At 39.7% G+C, this 22,698-nt stretch overlaps 1 protein-coding gene across 1 annotated transcript; it reads right to left on the reverse strand.

Annotated features, from left to right (window-relative positions):
• Window positions 1-28: 28 nt before the first annotated feature.
• On the reverse strand, window positions 29-19,342 carry LOC135247240 (uncharacterized). The gene is made up of 19 exons (XM_064320551.1): window positions 19,016-19,342; window positions 18,585-18,748; window positions 17,215-17,318; window positions 16,843-17,035; window positions 14,630-14,761; window positions 13,998-14,141; window positions 12,852-12,984; window positions 8,655-8,796; window positions 8,079-8,215; window positions 7,459-7,573; window positions 6,556-6,619; window positions 6,080-6,274; window positions 4,839-4,984; window positions 4,277-4,395; window positions 3,509-3,633; window positions 3,182-3,279; window positions 2,684-2,820; window positions 1,041-1,165; window positions 29-296 (listed from the first exon to the last, which is right to left on the reverse strand). Exons 1-19 carry the CDS (start codon window positions 19,149-19,151, stop codon window positions 147-149), a joined length of 2,559 nt encoding a protein of 852 aa, XP_064176621.1. The 5' UTR covers window positions 19,152-19,342; the 3' UTR covers window positions 29-146.
• Window positions 19,343-22,698: the final 3,356 nt, after the last annotated feature.

A 22,698-nucleotide genomic window follows, 5' to 3' on the forward strand; every position in this document is an offset into this window, starting at 1 on the left:
AGGCTACATTGAAAAATATTAGCAAAGAATTTAAAACATTTTGTGAGCACTGGATTTTCTTCACTCTTCACTTGAAGGTTATGTATTTGCTTCACCGCTCAAAGACCACTGAGAACTTTGTTCATGAAGAGCGTGCTGAAGTTCATTTACCTGTCTAAGGGATCCTCAGCTTCCGGTACAATCAGGAGTCCGAACACCGCTTCCAGTATCTCTTTCATTGTTACGTGGGCAGAGTAGTCCCGATCAAATATATTGTGACAGATGCGTCCCACGCTGTTGACGTTGCAGTGGTAAATCTGTTTTTACCTTAAGGAAATTACATGTACTTGGAGACGTTTAAGTACAAGAAAGGAAACATGTCTCCCTTACAAAACCATTATTTTCCTGGATATTTTATGGGTGGCTTTTAAAAGTGCATCCCAAAAAACAAAAAATAAAACAAAAAAATGAGATATTGCAAATGACACTAACCATTGGAAAATTGGTTCAATAGCCAACACATTTTTAAAATTATTTTATCCCCACCCCCACACATTTTTTTCCCTTAATCCTAATTTGGAATTAATCATCCTCACTTTGGGAGGGGTGCATACTAGCACAAGTCTTCCAAAAACTCATGCAGCCAGTGCAGCTTCTCGCCTTGCGGCCAGTCACCTGAGATAAAAAGCAACTGCAGCAGAACACAGTATAGCTGCTGCAGATAGATGCAAGGCACCCACTGACCAGAAGATGTCGCTGTTTCACAATAACGCAGGCCTGACCGAACCCCATGCAAAGGCAATGCAAGCTGTGAAATTCCCATTGACAGTCATACACGACATTGGTTCACATTCAATTCTGAACCATGGATCACTTTACTAGTCCTTTAGCTATGAGACACCACATAAAGATATTAATCTTCTCCTAATAATGGGAAGGCACTGATCCTGTTTAGTTGCTTCTTTCAGAATCAAAACATTTATTTTAAAACCTTGTTTTTTGCTTTTAAAAAAGCCCAGTATGACACCTCCAGGCTTGAGTCAGTCCCTGAGGAAGGATACAGGAGTGAGGAAGCGCACTAGGGGGGGTTTCATGGGGTAATCTTCTCCAAATTGGCAGTAGAGCTCGAAGGCTCCTTCTGCATATGGTGTATTGGGAGGCCCTTTCATTAGAATCTTCCAGAATCCTGAAAGGAAGCAGTATTAATGAAGTATATGTTTGGCTGTGGTCAGCCATTTTAAGTTGACAGCCATTTGGATTGGGTATTGTCATAACAGTGACAAGTGATGAGTGATTCATGAGGGTTATTGAATATCTGGAATTGAAATCTGTCCGTGTGATTATCACGTGGACAGATATACATTGTAAACTCACCCATTGGAATTCTGAAGCAATACTTTTTCTCCATTACGGTTTTAAAAATCTCATCCTAGTTTCACAAAGCAGAAGACATGGGAAATGATGAAGGTAAAACTAGATTTTTGCCACGGCGTGCAGGAACTGGTGCCTTCGCTATGCGTGGCAATTTGTGGTCACTCACTCACTCACTCACAAACAACCTTTGAGGGAGGTCCGCTGGGACGCATGTGCAGGAACTGCTTTGTTTAGTAGGACGCATGCGCAGGTGGTACGCCACAACATTTTTAAGCACAGTTTTATTGCCTAACGTTACTTTTGCTAACCCTAACATGTTCGCGTTTCGCCTACTTTAGCTAACCTAGTTAGCGCGTACGGATGCTATCCTGCATGCCTGAGTAGGAGTTAAGGACACACAGCTACAACCACCAATACAGATGTATCGACACACGGAGGACAACAAATTACGTTACAGAGGTCAGGACGTGCCATAGCTACCTAGCTATATAGTACTGAGGGCAAAACGGAGCTTTACAATGTCGCCAGCAGTGTATGCGTGTGAGCTCGACAACACATTTCTCACAGAAAAGGTAGTTTGTAGCCTTTTGTTTCGTTCATTACAGTGCTAGTACAAGTAACAAGAACTAAGTGGTACTGTGCTGTTAGCCTTTATTGATCGCCGTACAAGGTTCATGTAAAGTAGCTAGCACAATCTGAGAGTACTAACCCATAAAAATGTACTGTGAATGGTACTTGCTAAATCGAATGGTAAATATCAAAAACATTCGATTACAGTCAGCAGCACCGACATTTTCTGTCACACCCTCAGTAAACGGCAAAACTCCCAGTAGAACATAGAATTACATCTTTTAATGTTATATATTTTCAGAAACGTTATCGATTCCGCTTGGCCACAGTGAGTGAAACTAGGCGATCTGAGCGTATAGTTTCTACATTATGTCAAAAAGATTCAGCCTTGTTGTTTGCTACCTAAACTTCACAGCACAGTCATTGCCGTTATCATGATTGTAGCATGCAGTGTCTGTTTTCAAAATCAATTTCAAGCATTCACAAATGACCTGGGACTTTGAAGTTATAAGATGGTATTAAGTCTCCAGTGAAAATATTGCCCTGCCTATATCAGTCCGAATTCTGAGACAATCAACTGCCATATATGAACGCGTAAAATCAACCAAAAAATACAGTTCACCAAGTTGCGCCGTGGGTCTGGATGGTTTTGTGCTTGTTATTTCACGAGTCACCAGTTCAGTGGCATGTTCCTCTCCTGTACCTTGCATAATAATGTTTTTGGTCAAATATTAGGAGTTACCTTCCCTGTCTTACTTACTGAAGTCGGTCTCTGAGGGAAGCACTGTGCAGTATGGATGTGGATCGACATGTAGATGTTTCAGTTCCTCCAGGATTCGTCCATCCTTGACCATAAATCGACCCGTCTTGGATTCCTGAATTTTCTTTTTCAAAGCACTGTGTAGGAAGATAGGTGGCATGAACATTGCTGAGTTTAAATGGTTCCGCCTTTGTGGCTGAAAATGGGCAATTTTTTTAAAAAAGGGACACTTCATCTAAAAATAAACATTCTAACAGTTACTTGGTTCCTTTCAGGCTGTCACCTCCTTAAACTGTGGATAGGTGATGTTCATATTTCAAATGAACAACCTAAAGAGAAGTTATTCTTATCAAGATCTTATTAAGTTTACATCCGGCATGAATTAACACTAACAGATGACCACTGTGAGCTTTTTTTCTATTTTCTGTGGTTTAAAATAAGCTCATAATAAGATAAATTTCAGAACAATTATCTCTGCACACCAAATATGCCACTTACTTTTGTGGCAAGGTCACTTTATGGCTTAATTCTCCAGGATGTACAACTTCTGGTTTTTCATCAAAGCCACATGATTGAAAGATTTTCGTTAAATCAGCCTTGTAAAAAAAAATAAATCATAATAATTAAGATTTGTCAACATGTGTGTACTGCAAAACTGATAACTTGTCATTAGTGTTCTTTAAGATTTAAATTCATGAGGTAAGCACACTAATTATAACTGAACCAGTAAAAAAAAAAAAAAAAAAAAAACGCAGTTTCATGAAAGTTTACTTTAGAAGGCAATATGAAGTACTAAAATCAAAATACCATGATGGCTGCACTCACCAGTGTCTGCACAGAGGATACTTCAGATTTTTTTTTCAGTTTCCTTCTCTCCAGAGACAGCACTGTTTCCATTTCAAAGAGCTTTAACGCGTCTTTGCTCGTCTCTGGTTTGAAACAACAACCTCCTGTACAACACATTTGAGTAATTTATAATGCAAGGGAGGCTAAAATAACTTAAAATCAAACCAGTTTTGCACCCTATCCCAGTAAGGTTTTGTCTTTTAAGTCCCCCCCACTCTAATATTTTCTTCCATTATGCTCTAGGGATATCAACTACATCTGCTATTGAAATACAGTAATCAGTCATGCTTATCTCTTATTAACATGCAGTTAAGTGTTTTATATATCTTTACAATACATGATTCATATCTTGCATTATCAGAATCATTTCAATGTCAGCTATGTGCAAACAGAACCCAATATATTTTTCCTCTTTCAAAATACCCCAGAGAAATGCCATATGCAGATTCTGTAGTTGTTCTTAATGTCTACCCCAAATGCCTGTTTTCTGAGGTTATATACAATACATCTCTTCACATATATTTCATTAAGCAGTACAGAGGAGAAGAAGACACTATATTTTGTTTTTCCATGACACGGTTCAAGCCATTTCAAAATTTCAGGCAGAAATTCTGTAGACTAAGGCCTTGTAATGTACAACAAAAAATGCTACAATTCAAATATTATAAATATAATTACTGCAACCCTCCTCCACCGACAACAGACCAACAGCCATAGCTGATATATGTTAATGAGAATGTTGCTGACCTGTCACATTGCTGATTCCGTGCAGAACAGTGTTTTGATTTGCTCCAAGGAGGATTGAATCCACAACTATGTTGGCACCAATCAGTTTGACTGCAACTTGCACTGGATCACTCTTAGAACTAACATTTTTAAAAGAAAAGAAAGTGGAATAGATTAAATTCTAAAATCAACAGGTGTGTGCTTCCTGAAGTACAATACCACTTTTAAAAGGTTTTAAATATGTTGACTTGAGATAATATTGCAAACAAAATTTAAAAAATAAATCCATCTATCCATCAATCCATTTTCTAACCACTCAGTCAAGATCTGGGTTGTGGTAGTAATAGTGAAAGCAGAGCAGCCCAGACATCCCTGTCCCCACTGACTTCTGCCAACTCATCCCGGTGGATCCCAAGGTGATCCCAGGGCAGCCATGGATATAATCTCTCCAGCATGTCCTAGGTCTGCCCCTTGGTCTCCTTCCTGGTGGTTGCGCGTGGAACACCACCAGAGGGAGGGGCTCAGGCGGCATCCTTATCAGATGCCTGAACCACCTCAAGTGACCCATTTAAATAGAATTTACCCTACGTCGTCTCCATCAGTAAGACACAGCATGCGGAGTCTGCAGTTTGGGAAACATTCCTTGATGTTTTGGAGCTCAGAAAGTCCAAGATTTAAGGCATCATAGAGTGGAGTCATTCCGTCCGGTTCAATCCCACGAACGTAAGTCTGAAACACGCAAGACAAAATAAACCAAGACTTAGAATATTGGATTTGGAGCGATGCCCATGGTGCCAAATCTCAAATAATGTGTTATACCCCAATGTTTTCTTCTCCAAAATTTGGCCACTATTATTCAGATTTGAATCTCTTTCCCAGCTCTTTCATGCGATTAGCTCAGAAGTCAGCACAAAGTTAATTAATTAGACATGCACACCTGCAGAGAGACAGCGAGTCAGAGTTACCTTTAACACTAGATGGGTAATTCCACAGACAACGTACAGCTTTGGTGGTTTGCTGGGACCGCACACACACAAATCGATTATATTTCACACAGTTGTCATGAAGCCGCTTTATTCAGTACATTCAAAGTGTCAGTTTCAGTGAAAACCTGAAAATATGTTGGTGCCATTACCTCCGTGGAGTTCTTTTCTATCACTACAGAGTCCACAATTATTCATCCCCACCTCAAAGGCTTGCAGTGAATGAATTTTCTGTGATTAAATGTGCAAAGTTTTTTTTGATAGCGCTTGATTAGGAAACTTGCACACAGTGCTGGCCATTTTGTGGCTGAACAACGAGCTGGAGTAGACAGTGACATGTTCGTACCTGGTTAAATGCACCTATTGTCTATTATGGGGGTTATGCAGCAAATGGCACAAACTGCCTGTATTTCTTTACTGTGTCAATTTTTTATGCAGTTAAACATTTTAAGCATAATATTTAGAAAAGTTGTAGAGGGAGGAGGATATAGCATTTACGGCATTGAAGTAATTTTTATTGTGAAGTCCTTGAAGTGCGATGTTTCTAACTGAGAACTTTTTTGCAGACTTCTGAGCGAATTGCATCCAAGAGATGGGAAAATAGATCCGAATCCGAATACTATTAGTCAAATTATGGTGGAGAAAACATTCAGGGAGAATGCATTATCCGAGTGTTGCCAAATGTGGTATTTGTATTTCGCACCATCCCTATAAAGTGTACATATATGTATATATGCGTGTTTGTGTGTGTGCATATATATACATATGTGTGTGTGTGTGTGTGTGTGTGTGTGTGTGAGTGTATCTATGTTTTTTAAAACACAGAATTACAACACATTACCCTGAATGTTTCCAGGGACTCTGTGAACTTGTGGAAGTTTACATCCCTTCCAAACTTAAGAAGACCAATGACATGGGGGAAATCGTATGCCATAATCCGGTCTGAAAAGCAATCGAACAGCTGTTTGACAGCATCCATCCTTTTCCATGATGTGTAACACTGTTCAATCATAGACGAGCTTGCATCCACCAGCACCTAAGAATAATCAGTGTTTTAGTGCAGCAAATGATCATGTCTAAGAATATTTTCTTATCTTACTCCATATAATCGGTGCAGTGGGTGTATGAAATATGAATGGATTACAACAGTCTCATACTGAAGCAATGTACCATAAATTAATTCAAAATTTAATAATTCAATTAAACGCAAAACAGTCTGCAACATGCATAATTTTAATCTAACAAATACCATTTAAAACTGTCACCTAATATGATTTACAAATGAGCAAACATTTATATTTGATCATTTTTTGTTACCAGTATTGCTTCTGCTGGAACTCTGTTCATTTGGAAGGTCTTGTTCTTTCTGAAATCTCCAAGTCTAACAGAAAACAGAATGTATTGATCAGTCCAGTGACCTTGAAAAAAATATGCCTAGGATGAATTAAAATATTTATTTAGAGGAGACACCAAAGGTGAAAAGAGGGATTTTGACTGGATCAATTTTGAGATATTATGATATCAAGCTTCTACAACTAATGTAGTTTCATAAAATATCTGAAATTATTATCAACAAACTATTTTACATAGTTAATTTAGATGTTTTTATACCAGTAGCTTCATCTATACCAAGCACAAAATTAGCTTTAATGGCCATTTTCTCTAAATTACATATTTCCTGTATGAATTCCCCCCCCCCCCCCCCCCCCCAATATAACATATAAATATTACTACCAATTTAACATGGTGTTTCATAACCAAATTGGTCATTTCTGGAAACTTTTTTTTTCGAAACTTTAACTATCATAAAACAGTTTTCCCAAATTCAACACAAGAGCATAGTTTTTTAATAATCAAATAAAAGTCATATAATCTTGTATTAATATGGCTGAGAACAGGGTTAGTGTTAGAAATACTGCAAATGTTACAGCTGGGGCAGGGTTTGGGTTATGTTCAGGATCTAAGAATACAATAAATGTCTATAACTGTTCGAGCAAAGACAGAAAACACAAGTCTGCCTGGCAGAAATTGGTTGGTTCATTAAGTATTTGTAACATTAGGAACATTCATTTTCATAAACTATTATGTAATTGATCATTTATGTAATTCTAATTCTACGTGCCTACATGCAGAATTTTACAAATTTGCAAAATGTGCAGTTTTATTCAGGAGCTTTCTAAAATAGAGGAATACCTGAAAAGTGAAAATACTGGTACTTACTCACGTGCCAGGTCATGCACATTTACTGTTGTGTCTTTCTCAGTGAGAAAATCATGAACATGGACCTCCTCAGGCTTTTCCGTTTTAACCCTGCTGTAAAAAGCGCATAGATTATCTGAAAAGGGAAAAGGTCTATGTTAGTTCAACTAGAAACTTTCATGAATCATTAAATATGATAATGATAAAGTTCCATGTCGTAGCTATCTTTTGGGTCACTTTTGGGCACTTGGCTTAGCAGCTTTGGTCCCATTTTGAAATGTCCACTCTTCCAACTATAGCCCATCAGCAAACCACAAAACTGGTACACCTCTGAATAATTATGTCAAGCAATCATAATAAGAATACACACAGTATATTCCAATAATATTCAGATACATTTTGATTGAAATACACACAGTATATTCCAATAATATTCGGATGCATTTTGATTGACCATATATGTAACTTGTTTCCAACACTTTAGAAAATAAAAAATAATAAATGCAGAATCAATATATTACACATAATATGTTAAATCGCATGAATGCATGTGAATTAACATATGAACTGGTACCCCTGTACACCTGGAAACAACAAAAGCCAAATTAAGTAAACCACCAATTCACCTGACAGGGTCATACCTTCTTTGATATACAGAAGACCAGGTCCACAGAGTCCTAGATCCAGCAATCGTAAAGGTGGATATGGTTCCAGGTGAGAGTACATTGACAAACCCTCAGTCATCTCCTCAAATGTCTTTTCTGGATTAAACTGAAAACTACAAAGATGAAGTCATTTTAGTTCTTTACCTGAAGAGTTAAATGGGGGACTTGAGTCTATTCCCCAATACAGTTGAAACACCGAACCAACAGAAGATCAAAATGAGAACCGCATATATATCTATTGGGGAGCCTTTTCTTAGCCTCACTGGATTTTTGGTAGTTCAGACTCACTCTTGCCTAAGTTTTCCTGTTTAAAAAAAAAAAATAAAAAAAAAACACTATACAAATAAAATTGATTGTAAAATATGTATGGTCAGTTCTTATAACACTATTTCATAGTTTCACATTTCATAATTGTATATGTAGTAAATATAGACATTTTACAAATTAAAACATATATATATATATATATATATATATATATATATATATAATTACAATATTTTTATATGAAATATTTATGCTATAAGGATCTCCGCTCAAATGAAAGCTTACTTGCAACCAGAACTAGACGAAACCCACAAAGGGAAGGTTCTTGACAGAGGAAGACTCAATGAAATCATCTCAACATCGGTTGCTCTCTGGATCGATGTTTCCTTGAGGTTTTCTTCACTGCAGCCTGGGATTTTTCCCCCACCTTGCGTCATTACACAAGCAACGTTAAAGGACAACATTAAAGACAAAACTAACCAGGACTGACATGGGAATGCGAACGCGTCCTTTTCACATTTTATTAAATTTTAATCCTGTCACTGTAGCCATGTATCATGTGGTATTAATAACAAAAAAACCACCCAGTTCCATTTGTTGGCTCATCCAATCACTACACAGTGTTTGTGCCACAAACAGCAAAAATGCTCCCTTCGAAGGCAGTATTCCAAGGCAGGAAGGTAACGAGGAACATCTCATTTGACAGTTAGCCAAAAATGATGCCTGCAAAGGCTCATTCATTCGGACGATTTTGAAGCCAGCACCCCATGTATCTTTTGCCTGGTAGGATATTCCATAGTTATTTGCGATTACCCCAGGCTTCTTACTTCTGTTAAAATAATGGCGGTGGTATGGTTGAGCTGCCCAGACAGCGTCACTTTCTTTCCAGTTCAGATGGCATTTGTATTGGCCGGTTTATATGATACAAGGCTATGCGTAACTATGTGCTTATTCACGTAGGATTCTGTATTGGACACAGGATCTGTGTTGGGTTTATTACCTGTTCTTAGTGCGCAGGCTAAGCTAAGTAGTCAATTAAAGCAAGTGAACTGTAGGAAGGCCTGTGTTTCTAAAGATGGAGATGGCAGTGTCGCAATGTTCTGGGGTTATAACTAATATTTGATCGTAAACCGCTATTACTGTGATAGTGCAAAGATTATGCTGGCAGCTGTGGAGTTGTAACTAACGTCTGATTGGAAACCTCGCCTAGCTGGCTCGACTGGTTAGCAAGGAAGCTACTCACATCGCTATAAGCTAGTTTGCAAAAACTGGAATTCAGTGCAAATCCTGAGTCCATCTATTTCTTGTTTTATTGGATACAAGGCTGAGCATGTAATTACAGACTTCAGTGCAAATTTCAGTGCCACAGAGCCTTTTTAGCTACCTTCATATCTAATAAAGCTACAGCAAGGATACTCAGTTCTGTGCTGCTATATCAGTTGAACCGTGGTTTTATGATTTCGCAAGTTGGCAGCTAAGTAGCGAGTTAGCTAGCCATTAAGGTAGCAAGCAAGGCTCTGTGTTTGGCTTTATCATCTAGCAGCTAGCTAGCTGCTAACTTGCCAGATGATAAAGCCAGCTACAGAGCCTTGTTAGCTACCTTCATAGCTAAGAAAGCTACATACGAGGGTACCAAGTTTGCTAATGTGCCAGTAAATTGTATGTACTCATGCACAAAACAATGTGAAGTACACAATCACGTGATAGGCTTGTATCCAATAAGGGGGTTCGATATGTCAAAATGACACCTGAACCGGAGACAGTAACACCATCTGAGCACATCCACCATAGGCCTATTTCACATTTCCGGGTATGTAAACCGGATGTAGGGGTCTCTCATTTCCGGTCATCTCCTGAAAACAGCGGTGGAGCTCATTTACAAGGGTCAGTACAGTATTTTTTACCGTCTCTGGTCAGTACAGTGAACTCGATAATTCGCTATATTTCTATTTAAAAAAGCATTTTAATTTTTAATACACTGGAATAAAATATTTAATGTTTGGTTTGCTTTCCATGAACTAGCCAGCTAACTTGCTTGTAATCACGCATCAAAATCATGTCAGCCTGTCTTCAAAGTGCGTCCCTAATTCATTGCCTCCTGTGGTTCCTTGTCCGTTGGGACCAGAGACTGTAAAAATTATGGACAAAGCTACTGTGACGCCACCCATTGACTTTCCGTGGGTCTGTAAAACACGTTTTGAAGCTCAATGGCGGCCGCGGCCATGTTGTCGATTTGGAGCCAAAACCATAGAGTTAAGCGGTTCTGTGATTTTCACAATGTGATTGACAGTCTGGTGTGGAAAAGCCCATCAACCTGAACGAATCGATTTGGAGCCAAAACCATAGAGTTAAGCGGTTCTGTGATTTTACAATGTGATTGACAGTCCGGTACGGAAAAGCCCATAAACCTGAACGAACGATTGCAGAACGAACTTGAGGCTAGCTGACTGTCTGCAGTTATGTTTTAAAATATATTATCAAATGTTTACGGAGTTTAATTTCCATCCGTGACTGTACTGTGTCATGTAATCACGTTATATGTACGACATTAATAATACAATTATCTTCAATTTATGTTTCTCAGCAAAACGAATATGCTTAGCTAGCATATCAGCTTGCCAGTGAGCTAGGTAGGCTATCTGTGGTTAGCTCACGTATTAGCAATATGAACCACAGGGGAAGAGCATCGACTGCACTGATGGTCCATCAATCAGAGATGTGTAGGCTACTGGTGATTTGACTAGGCTAATTTTCGTATAACTGTCTGGTAGACCTGCTGTTAACCGAGGAAGTTATCGTCGTAGGTTTTCGCCGTAGCTACTAGCTACTCCATCGCCGTTTGTGGTGTTCACTTGCTCGGTGACGCTAGCTGACTGATCATTCGCAAGTCACTTTCTACCGAATAAAAATTAACACTCAGCGGTGATTAACAAATCTACCAAGTATTTTAATAACTGATCTGCAGGCGGGTAAATATGACAACGCACTTTGTACAGCAAGTTTTCCACCTGGAGCATGAAGACAAAAATAATGTACATTGAATTTCTAATTATTATTAGGCTATTATATATTTTTTCTTGTAAATCATCAAAACCAATGGAGAAAAGCCAATATACGCAAGGAGCCCCCAGGACCGATTCTGAGAACCACTGTCTTAAATGCTCTTGTCGGTTTCTAAAATGCTAAAAACGTGTTCCTTTCTAAATGCCAGTCTTACAAAGATGGTTAATTTTGTTAAATTGTGTGTGTGTGTTTTCATCGTGTGTTGTATGTTATTCAGCAAATAAACCTTAAGACTCTTAATTCGCTTCGTGAAACTGAAAGTTTTGCAGTGTTTATCCCAAAACCGGGATTATAGGAGCTTTGCCGCATGCGTGAAGCATGGCCCAGGTAGACATTTACGGAATGTACACGACTGACAAGCCGTCAAACACGTTTGACAGATTGAATATTTGCCGCATAGGGTTAGCTAGCTAGTCAAATGGCTTGGTAGCCAAAGTTGCGAACTGTTTTAGCATAGGCTACTGGACTACCAAATATAGAAAGCTGATTACGCTTTCTGCCAACGAATTATTTTGTTAAGTAGGCTAAAGGAAATAGTAAAAATGACTCGGCTACCGAAAAACTTCAGAGGAGGATTATTTTATGGTCGTCTAGTGCAGCTGTAAATAGCACACGCCATAATGAAATCACTACGAAATGGGACGCCTGCATTTTCTGACTTCGCACAGGTGGACCGTGGTCGGAGCAGCAATGTCAAGGCCAAGAGGCGCCACCTCCTACCCCAGTGACCATAGACTGTAGCCCATACTGTAGCTTAGTCTGCTGCAGTAATCAGGAAGTGACGCAAACTGTACCTCATTGGTCCACAACAAATATTATAACAGTGCCCAAATGACACAATAAATCATGAAATTGACCCATGGACAGTCATAAGACGAATAAAATACACATATTGTGACTATTTGTTCTCATGAGAAAAAATTATTGACTTTGTATTTTGACCGCATTTGTACCGTAGACTTGCATGTAAACCGGATATGAAAACACCTATACTGGAGCCAACCGTAGTGGCGCTAGTGAGCTACCAGGAACAACAAGACCAGGAAATGTGCTTCAAAAACAAAGTCTGGTTTTGGCCGCTTGGTTGGGACACTGCCTTCGGGGGGAGCTCACTTCTAAGGATGTAGGCAGTGAGGCAGCTGCCCTCCATTTGAGATGCAGCTACTCTGTAATTTCAGGAGGGGGCACATTAGCATGTGCTTTCTCTGTAACAATTGCAACCCCTCAAAATAATAGAAACAAGACCAGGTTAAAACCTAGTATATGGCTGGACCTAACACACATGATCTAGCCGACCAATGGTGTAACTTCATCAGTCAGTCAGTCAGTCAGTCACTCACTCACTCACAGACATTCGCATTTGTAGGGCTGGCCCCACTGTTGCGGTCCAGCCAAAAAGAAATAGTAACATTTTCTTACTCCATATTTTGTCCAGAACGTATGCTCTGTCAAAAACTGAGGGTATCCCAGGAATGCGAACCGGCTCACAGAGGCGTTTTCCTGATCCTTCACAGAGCAAACTTATTGGTGCAATGTCCTCATTTTTCTCATCCTGAAAATATTCAGTAAAGAGATTTATAAATATAAATTACAAATTGCTTACAGTATAACATTTTTACATGAAAAATCAGCTAAGATTCCTTTGAAAAATTGCATTTGTAATTATTAATAATCTGTTGACCAACATGAGCATCCTTTTATCCTGTTTATCTTTTTCTGAGACTTTGAAACTAAATGACCAGCTGTTTTTATTCTTCATGAAATCATATAAATATGAGGTAAAAATAGACTGATTACTCGCTATTCACTTCTCATTTTAAGTTTCACTTAGTGAACCAAACACCATCTCCCACAGTAAATTAGCTGTCAGCTGACTTGTACATTTTTTGTTGTTGTTGCGATAACTGCCATGAAATTATATTACAGCCTGCAAACTGTTTGCTGGCACAACCAGCCTAATTACCAGTTAACTCTGAAACAATGTATTTAGCGCCAGCCATGTTAATTAGCAAGTTGTTCACAATTGTAGTTGCACTTCTTGCATATTGTAAGTAAATCAATTAGATAGATGACATTAAGTGAAGGGTTGGTTAACTAGCAGTGTAAAATTTCATTTGGCTTGCCCTGCAAAATAATCATGATGGGCTTATAGAATATTGGGGAATATATATTTTTTGGGTGCAGCTCCCCTTTAGCCCAAAAATAAACCTGACTGGGCTTTCTTGACATGCTGTATGTCATGACAGTTCCTTCCAATACGCGCTGTTATTCAAAATGGTACTGTACTATACGTGGCTTACCAAACACAGCCCTAAATTACTTGAACAAATGAAGGAAGATATAGGTAGCATTGATTGTGCATATGACTTGCGTAGTTTGTGCTGAACATATTGGTGGAAATTTAGTTATATAGATGGAACTTGGAATTACATTGTCAGCCATTTGGTACACAAACATATTTTAGGAATTGTGTTTTTTTCTTTCTGATTTTACAAGTGTCTATGAATGCCATGAGTAACTTGCCATTTTTATGTTGATTATATTTTTGTTGAGATTATAATATACCTTAGACTGAGACATCAGGTAGGCCCAGCACACATTCGAGTACTCAAAAACCTCTGAGTCTTCAATGATCTCAGGACATGTTTTTTTGGCTCTGCTGGGCAACAGTTCTCTGAAGAGTAAATAAAGTCCTTCAACAATTGCAATCTAAAATAAATGAAAAAGGACATATTAACATGTGACTGCCACAACAATTCATGTATGATTCAGAAATTGAACAGATGTTAGAAATGCAACATCCACTGCAATATTATATGCCTATACTAGTAGCCACTTAGAAATTTATTTTTGTGCTGGCTGCTAAATACCATGATAGTTGGCACTCTGCTTTGGATTCTACCTGGTAACAAGCTGGATAATTATATTGACTTTATATTTTAGCTATCTATTCAAGTTAATTTTTGACTGACATAAAGTTCACACACATGTTCTTCTATGCAAGCTGTGCAGAGAATAAAAACAGTTGGACAGTATAATAAACAGTAAATGCTCTGTGTTCTCTTCTAGTACAGAAGATGCCATATAGTCTGTCATATGAGTGACATGTAATGGTCTACGTGCATGTGGAATACACTGCATGTCTGTGTATGTATGAGTGTGTTTGCGTGACTGTCATTGTGAAACGTGTGTATCACCTTCTGGTTCCTGGTCCCAAATTCACCTCTGCACACCAGCTGATATAAAGCCTGGGCTAATGCATTGCACTCAGTGAGCCTTCGAATTAATGCTATTACTTTCTGAAGTTTGTGTCCGAAGTCGGATTTGTACTGTAGGACAACAAAACAAGTGCATTAATAATAATAATAATAATAATAATAATAATATAATAATAATAATAATGCAAGGAGCAATGTTGGCGGCCAAGCATCAAGGGTGAGCTGTACCATGTTGGGGGGATTTGTATGTTTTTGGAATTTCTGAGAAAACATAAGCGAATTTGAGCAACATGTCTGAGATATGCCCATTGTTTGTTAATAATACTGAAGCATTCCCAAAACAGAGTGAGAGAGCTGTGAGAATAATGCAGGAACATAGCTACATGAGGTCATTGTATGAGGAGGCTTTGGAATTTTTTTCAAGTACAGAGACTTTTAAGATCAACCAATAAATACAGCCTATCACTTTTAATTGGAGATTATATCCATCCATTTTGAATGATCAGAAGTCAGAACCACTGCTGTTTTGTTTGTGTGTGTGTGTGTGTGTGTGTGTGTGGAGGATGGTAAGACAGCTAAAGTGTGACACATGGCAGCAGTGTCTGCACTGGTGTCTGTACCATTCTGCCTAAGTTGTAGTAACTTGTACTTTTCATGACTGCAAACTTAATCCAAATTTTTACTTTGTTGTGTATTGCATGTAAGGGTACATCTGTAATAGTTACTTGACAATGCTATTTTGAAGTGGTGGTGTAGCCTCGCCTAGGGTGGTAGTGGTATGGAATTTGATAAACATGACCTAAATGGATCCGTCTTCAATTTGTACATTTAAAAAAAAATTGAATAAAGGAAGGATTTAAATTGGTCAAATATCTTTTCCACAATTTATGCATATTCATACTTAATTTTACATGCTTTTTAAGAATCTGGACTGAGGGGAATGTGCTTCTCAGGAATCCTATTGGGAGGCCATCTGAGGGAGTCATATTCCATACAATTTGAGTGTATGGAGCAGATCCAAAATTGATATTTTGCAAAAGAAAAAAAAAAACAGGCGCCACCTATAGGCCAAATTGCACTATAGCACTGTGTGCCTGTGCATGCTTGTCCACAATTTAGGTTTCTATCATCCCCTGAAGCAGAGGTCCTCAATCATATCCAGAAAGGGCCGGTGTGGGTGCAGGCTTTTGTTCCCGCCAAGCAGTTACACACCTGATTCTACTAATCAAGGTCCTTAGCAAAGACTCTAGTGGTTGATTAGTAGAATCAGGTGTGTAACTGCCCAGTTGGAACAAAAGCCTGCACCCACACCGGCCCTTTCTGGATATGATTGAGGACCCCTGCCCTGAAGCATTGTTGCAGTCAACTAAGATTTGGGGCTATATGATAATTTGGACACGGTCAGGCATTTTGGTTAAATTTAAACTGTTGTCCTGTGAACATCTTTGAACATACAAAAATTTTCTTCAACAAAGGAACATGCTGTAGATTTTGAATGCCAGATTTGGTGAGAATCGGACAAACATTGTAGGAAAACAAGTATGTTTGTTTTTAAAAAATTCTAAATGATGCAAACTTGAGGAGGTTCAGGATGAGGAGGTACTAGAGGAAGAAATTTGGTGCATGTAAATTAAACTGGATGCAAGTAATAAGTTTTTCAATGTCAAAATTTTGCAGGTGGCGCTGTAGCGCAACTTAAAGTGTCAGTTGTATGAGTGTCACGCATAATAAATTGCCAGCCATACTGGATATGCCTGCCAAATTTTGTGAGTATTTTAGCATGTGAAAGGGGTGAAAATTAGCAAGAGGAAGAAGAAGAAGAAAAATCCTAGAGTCATAGCAAAGCCACAAGCTTGGTGTTTGGCCACCTAAGAGTAGTCCTAGCAGAAACTATAGGGTAATGCACCCTTGGTACACAATCAACACTCCAGAATGCCTGGCAAAGTTAAGGGTCAGTTTTAAATTTGTTCAGTCAGTTCAGGAAAGGAAATTAAACTCAGTTATTATCTTCATAGAACAATATTCAAAAGTCATTTCCTGAATTGATGGAAAGCTGTGATATGGTCACTGTTTTGTTGAATGAATACAGTTAACAAATAATAAATCCACAATTCAAAAATGGCTTCGATGTTGCATACTGTCATTCTGTGGATTACGTTAGGGGTGTCAGAAAAGAGGGGATGATAGCTTACAATGACATAGAATGTTGAGAGGAAAATGCTCATGCCCTTCTGCGTTTGTGGAACTGAAGGGGAAACATCACACGTGAAGAACTCTGTGTCATTCATGTATGTGTTATCAAATGAAGACAAGGAGAAATGAACCACAGACTGGCTGCTGATCTCAAGATCTTTCAAGGATTGTCCAGGTCCTCCTTCTACATCCCTGTGGTGAAAATATTACAGATTACACTGAGAATATGTACATTTATTTTAGATTACATAATTTTTATCGGTCATTTATTGGTGAAAATTAAATGAGACTTCAATTGGTTAATGCAAAATAGCAAAATCATAAAAAACACGACAGAAACAGTGTAATAAAACAAACAGGATTGCACTAACCTAGCATGCAGGACATGTACAGGTATTCCGCTTTCTTTGGACAGCTTCCTTCTCAGGTCCCCTAGTGTGTCTTTTTCCAAGTCCAACTGAATTTCATAGTCTCCCTGTAGTGTGATATAGTGGTTATGAAACTTAAAGGGGAATTGCACTTTATTAACACTTCTGTTTCTCATGACTGATATTGTCCTTCTAATGAATGTGTTGACCTTCATTTTTCGAGGCAATTGATGCCTCTCATTCGCCAGAGCAGTTAGGGGTTAGGTGTCTTGTTCAAGGACACTTCGACACGCCCAGGGCGGGGTTTGAACCGGCAACCCTCCGACTGCCAGATAATCGGTCTTACCTCCTGAGCTATGTCGCCCCCCAAGGTCTAAGGTGAGAGTTCAGCACAGGCAAATTAACTGTTGTTCAGAGCACCGCCTGCTCACATATGTGTATGTGTGTCTGGGTGTGAGGCTTTTGGTGAAAGACATGAAGTGCTGTTCACTTCACACTTCCCTGTGAATATTTCTTTATAAGCATTGATAACTAATAAAAGGGGTGCTGTGGAGGCTCTGCCTCATTTCATACAGCCACTGTTTGCATATACAAATTAGAGGGCTACTTGCAGTGCAGCCTGGCAGTGGAGTATAAGAAGTAAGAGTGAGAGTGTGCAGCAAGGTAAAACCAAGTGGCTTGATTGTTTAAATGTGAATTTAGTGTGTGGGGTAACAATTATGAACACCTTTTGTACGTAGATGCTCTCCAAAAGGACACATTTTGACAGGAATACAAGGGCCAAAAATACAGAATGAGTAAACAAAGAGTAGGCCTATTTGTTTTGTGGGGTTCAAGAAGGTACCATCCTCAATAGTATTAGGTTCTTTATGTGCAATATGGCTGGAAAAAAACATACATGTAATATTCCAATGTGGAGATGTTTATTGTAATTTGGTGAGGTTTTGAGGACACTTGAGGACAATTTATACATTATTGCCATTTGGTGGTCTCATATGGATCACACTGCAATTTCTCATACACTCAAGACCTTGGTAAACACGAATTAACCCAATGATAGCAAATTTGACTATTATCTCTGCAGGTAGCAAGAAGGGTCATGTCTGTTTATGGGTTTCAGAAAAATGTTTGATAAGGCCTAGAATGACAGCTCAAGACGTGTCACTGCATGAAACCTTTTATTGTGGTCTAATTTGTATGTCTACTGGAAATGGTTTATAGAGCTAATTGGTTAACTGAGCCAGGGTTATTGTTTGAAAAGAAACCTGCACAGCCATTGGCACTAGGGCAGAGATCGGGATTGTCCTCCTCTGGACAAATGCACTAAAACATGCAACAAATTCAGATTCATTTGACAGGATGTAGATACACACCTTGAGCATGATGTGGCACCGGACTGTGTCATCCCCGGGAATCTCACTGGTCTCCTGTGAAGTGACTTGAGAACCTTCGGTGACTGCGGGCCGAAGGTTCTGCTTGGGTGTAAATATGACGTACAGCTCACTTCCATTTTTAATGTGCCTGTCCTTTAAACTCCCTGGAAAAAGAGGGCACAAAATATTTGTCAGCCAGTGAGAAACCTATAAATGTAAGGATTGATGTTTTGGATGGAACCCTGCTTGGGTGTGGTTTATTTTATAAAATAACAAAGGCTGGGGTGTTGTTTACTTGGCAGTAACACTATGCCATTTTAAGATTACAAACCCTTTGTGCTTTTTTGTTGTTGTTATTGTTTTATTAATTTTCATTTTGAGAATTTAGAGACAAATAAATTACTTACTCGATCAGGCACCTGTGTACTCACATGTGTTGAAGAAAGGATCGTCTGTTAAAGGCATTCCATACACTGTGTAAAGACACACGGCTTTGTCATTGCCGATGTTTTCCTGACTGGAAAGCCGGAGCATCAGATCATCCAGCGTGTTCTGAGATGGATCCATGTCTGTGTATTGATAAATGAAAGAATTATTAAAATATAACTGGTAAAACAGGAAAATTACTGAGGTATATTCAACAGCCAAAGTGCTTGGGATCCTTTGGACTGGAATGCTCTTGACTGTTCACTCTCAGCGTCTGAAACTTTTTTTTTGGCACACTCAGAAAGTTGGGCTCTTTCCTTTCATTCATTTCATTTAATTTCCTTTCATTCGTTGTGTCATTTGTTGTGGTAAAGCTGTAAAAAAAAGCCTCCTGTCAGCACAAACTAAGCAATGCCAACTGAAGAGCGCTGTTATACCATCATCATTTAATTCATTAAATGAATCAGAAGGAATATAGGTGGCAGTGTAGTATAATGGGTATGGTACTGGTCTTGTCACAGGTTTGCATGGTCACAGGTTCCTGGGTAGGACACTGCAGTTGTACCCTTGAGCAAGGTACTTAACCTGCATTGCTTCAGTTGTATAAATGCAATGTAAAAGTTGTGTAAGTTGCATAATACGAGCTGTTATGTAAGAGCATCTGCTAAATGTAATGTAATGAATGGTTGGAAACTTTTTTTTCGCTAAAACATCGACTACAACATGCCGCCACTGTGCTACTCATTTATACCTGAAAAAGAAGATGTAACTGAAAAAGATGATGTATGTTTATGGTGTTTGAAGAATGCATGAGCTGAATCAGTGTTAAAGATTATGGTCCCACTGTGAAAGGATCTAACCAAAGGCGACAGTGCTACTCACCGCACCACTTTGCCTACCTGACTCGCACTCGGAATTCCAATTAATCCCAAAGGTGTTTGATGGGGTAGAGGTCAGGGCTCTGTGCAGGCCATTCAAGTTCTTCCCCACCAAACTCCCGAGCAAACCATTTCATTATTTTGCTTTGTGCACGGGGGCACTGTCATGCTGAAACAGGAAAGGGCCTACCCAAAATGCCAGATAGTGAAGCATGATTCATCACTCCAGTGAGTGTGCTTCCACTACTCCAAAGTCCACTGGCAGTGTGGTTTACACCACTGTAGTTGATTTTTAGAATTGCGCATGGTGATCTTAGGCTTGTGTATACCTGCTTTTCCACCGCATGGTATGGGCTCAACTCGACTCTACGCGACTCTACTCGCTTTTGGTACCAGGTACTTCGTTTTCCACTGCAGATAGTACCCCCGTCAATATAGCTGGTCGTCATTAGCAATGCCACATGAAACGCGTTGCTCTGGCCAATCAGTGGTCTGCAGTGTTTTCACGTCACCTTTTGGTATCGCCTCAGCTCGCTTGGAACCTCGATGGTGGTTATACCAAAAAAGTACCATGTGCTACCCACCACTTTTGTCCGATGGAAAACCAAAAAAGTCGAGTAGAGTTGAGTCGAGTTGAGCCGGTACCATGCGGTTGAAAAGCGGCTTATGGCTGCTTGGCCATGGAAACCATTTAATGAAACTCTTGACTAACAGCAGCCATACCTCCATGCACTCTGCTCCTGCCGACTGGCTGAAGCTAAGCAGGTGTGGGCTTGGTTAGTACTTGGATGGAAGACCTCCAGGGAATACTGAGTTGCTGCTGGAAGTGGTGTTGGTGGGCCAGCAGGGGGCAATCTTCCCTCTGGTCAAATATGCCCCAGTGCAGTGACGGGGACGCTATGCTGTAGGAGGTGCCGACTTTCGGATGAGACGTTAAACCCAGGTCCTGCCTCACTGTCGTCATTAAAGATCCCATGACACTTATCGCTAAGAGTAGGGAGTTCCCTGGAGTCCGGGCTAAATCCCAGATCTGGCTTTTGCAAAAACTTGCCACCAAAATAATCCCTAGATTGAATTGGCAAAAAAATGTTCTCTCCCTCTCCACCTTTGCTAATGTGTGGTGAGCTTTCTGGCTGCCATGCATCACCCAGTTGGGTGCAACACATTGGTGGTGGGTGAGGTGAGTTCCCCTTCACTGTAAAGCACTTTGAGCATTCGGAAAAGTGCTATATAAATGTAAGGATATTATTAACAGTTCTCATGCTGACGTTGCTTCCAGGGGTAGTTTGGAACGCTGTAGTGAGTGTTGCAACTGAGAACATGATTTTTACATGGTGCCTGCTTCTGCACTCAGCAGTCGCATTCTGTGAGCTTGTGTGGCCTACGGCTTTGTGGGTAAGCTGTTGTTGCCCCTATACTTTCCCACTTCACATAACAGTACAAAGAAATTTGAAGTCACTGAGCTCTTCAGTATGACCCGTTCTACTGCCAAGCATACAGCCAATGGAGATTGCATGCTTGATTTTGTGCAACTGTTAGCAATGGGTGTGACTGAAATAGCTGAAACCACTAATTAGTAGGGGTGTCCACATACTATTGGAAATGTAATGTAGCTGGTAGAGCTGGCAGACCCTAGGCATAAATCAACCAGGAGGAATTTCACTTGGGAAACATAGTTGTCATGCCGACTCAGATGCTCCCTCCCTTGGGTAATGTTATGAGGAATATGTGCTGTCACCATCGAGATATAGGCCTACAAGAACTGGAGATGGATTCTGCTTACTGGTTACATTGATTCCTATGAGAGTTGCTCATTGTCGCATGAAGCCAATTCATGGAGGATACTATGTTTGTCTATGGAGCTTTTGGCACCAGGGTGTGCGCACTATGTACCTAAGCAGGAAGGATCACGGTAAACCAGTAAATGCAGAGCAATGACGTAAACCCACTGACAAGCTGTGACATTGCATCTAGGAGCTGGCTAGCTACAGAATTTTAAGAAGACAAGGCCACCGCTGAGCGTGGCGTATGCCCCCGACCGTACGTTGTGAACCACATAATGTACCACAGTGGACTTGACCACACGAAGGCTGGTTTCTATCGGTGACACCACCACTCATTCAGGTGGCGGCCATCATTGATCGAAACCAGCCTTCGTGTGGTCAAGTCCAATTCGCCACCAAAAAATCAGCCCGATCGACAAAGGTGTTTTCTGTTAAATGAGTGAAAACCAAATTGTTGACGGACGACGGACAGATGGACGGACGGACGGGGCCTCGACGTAATGCCCCTCCTGTCTCCTACGGAGGCCAGGGACATAAAAACAAGTGACTGATTGCGACAAGGACATTTCTAATGTGCTTTCTAAGATTTATGCAAGTTGTAGTTACCTAGCTAATTAAGTGACTATTGTGTTTAACAAGCTGAGCTGTCAAACTGGCTAGCTACAACTAGCCAGTTATCTGACAGCAGAACAGTTGTAACTGTATCTAGCTAACTAACTTTTCTTAACAATACAAGCATTTGGTGGAATTTGAGTGTTACAGAAGTCATTATACAACCCCAATTCCCAAAAAGTTGGGACGGTAAATGAAATGCAAATAAAAAGAGAAAGCAGTAATTTGTAAATTTACTTTGATTTGTATTCAAACAAAAACAGTATAAAGACAAGGTATTTCATGTTTTACCTAATTAACTTCACGGCCAGAAACATGATGGTGAATCACAGCCTCATACTTGTTCATGCGTGGGTGTGCACTGTGACGTAAAACCATGCGGACCAAATTGGAATCAAAGAAAAAAGATGCCTT

The sequence above is a fragment of the Anguilla rostrata genome, unplaced genomic scaffold, assembly GCF_018555375.3.
Source record: "Anguilla rostrata isolate EN2019 unplaced genomic scaffold, ASM1855537v3 scaf1171, whole genome shotgun sequence".
Taxonomy (NCBI): Eukaryota; Metazoa; Chordata; class Actinopteri; order Anguilliformes; family Anguillidae; genus Anguilla; species Anguilla rostrata.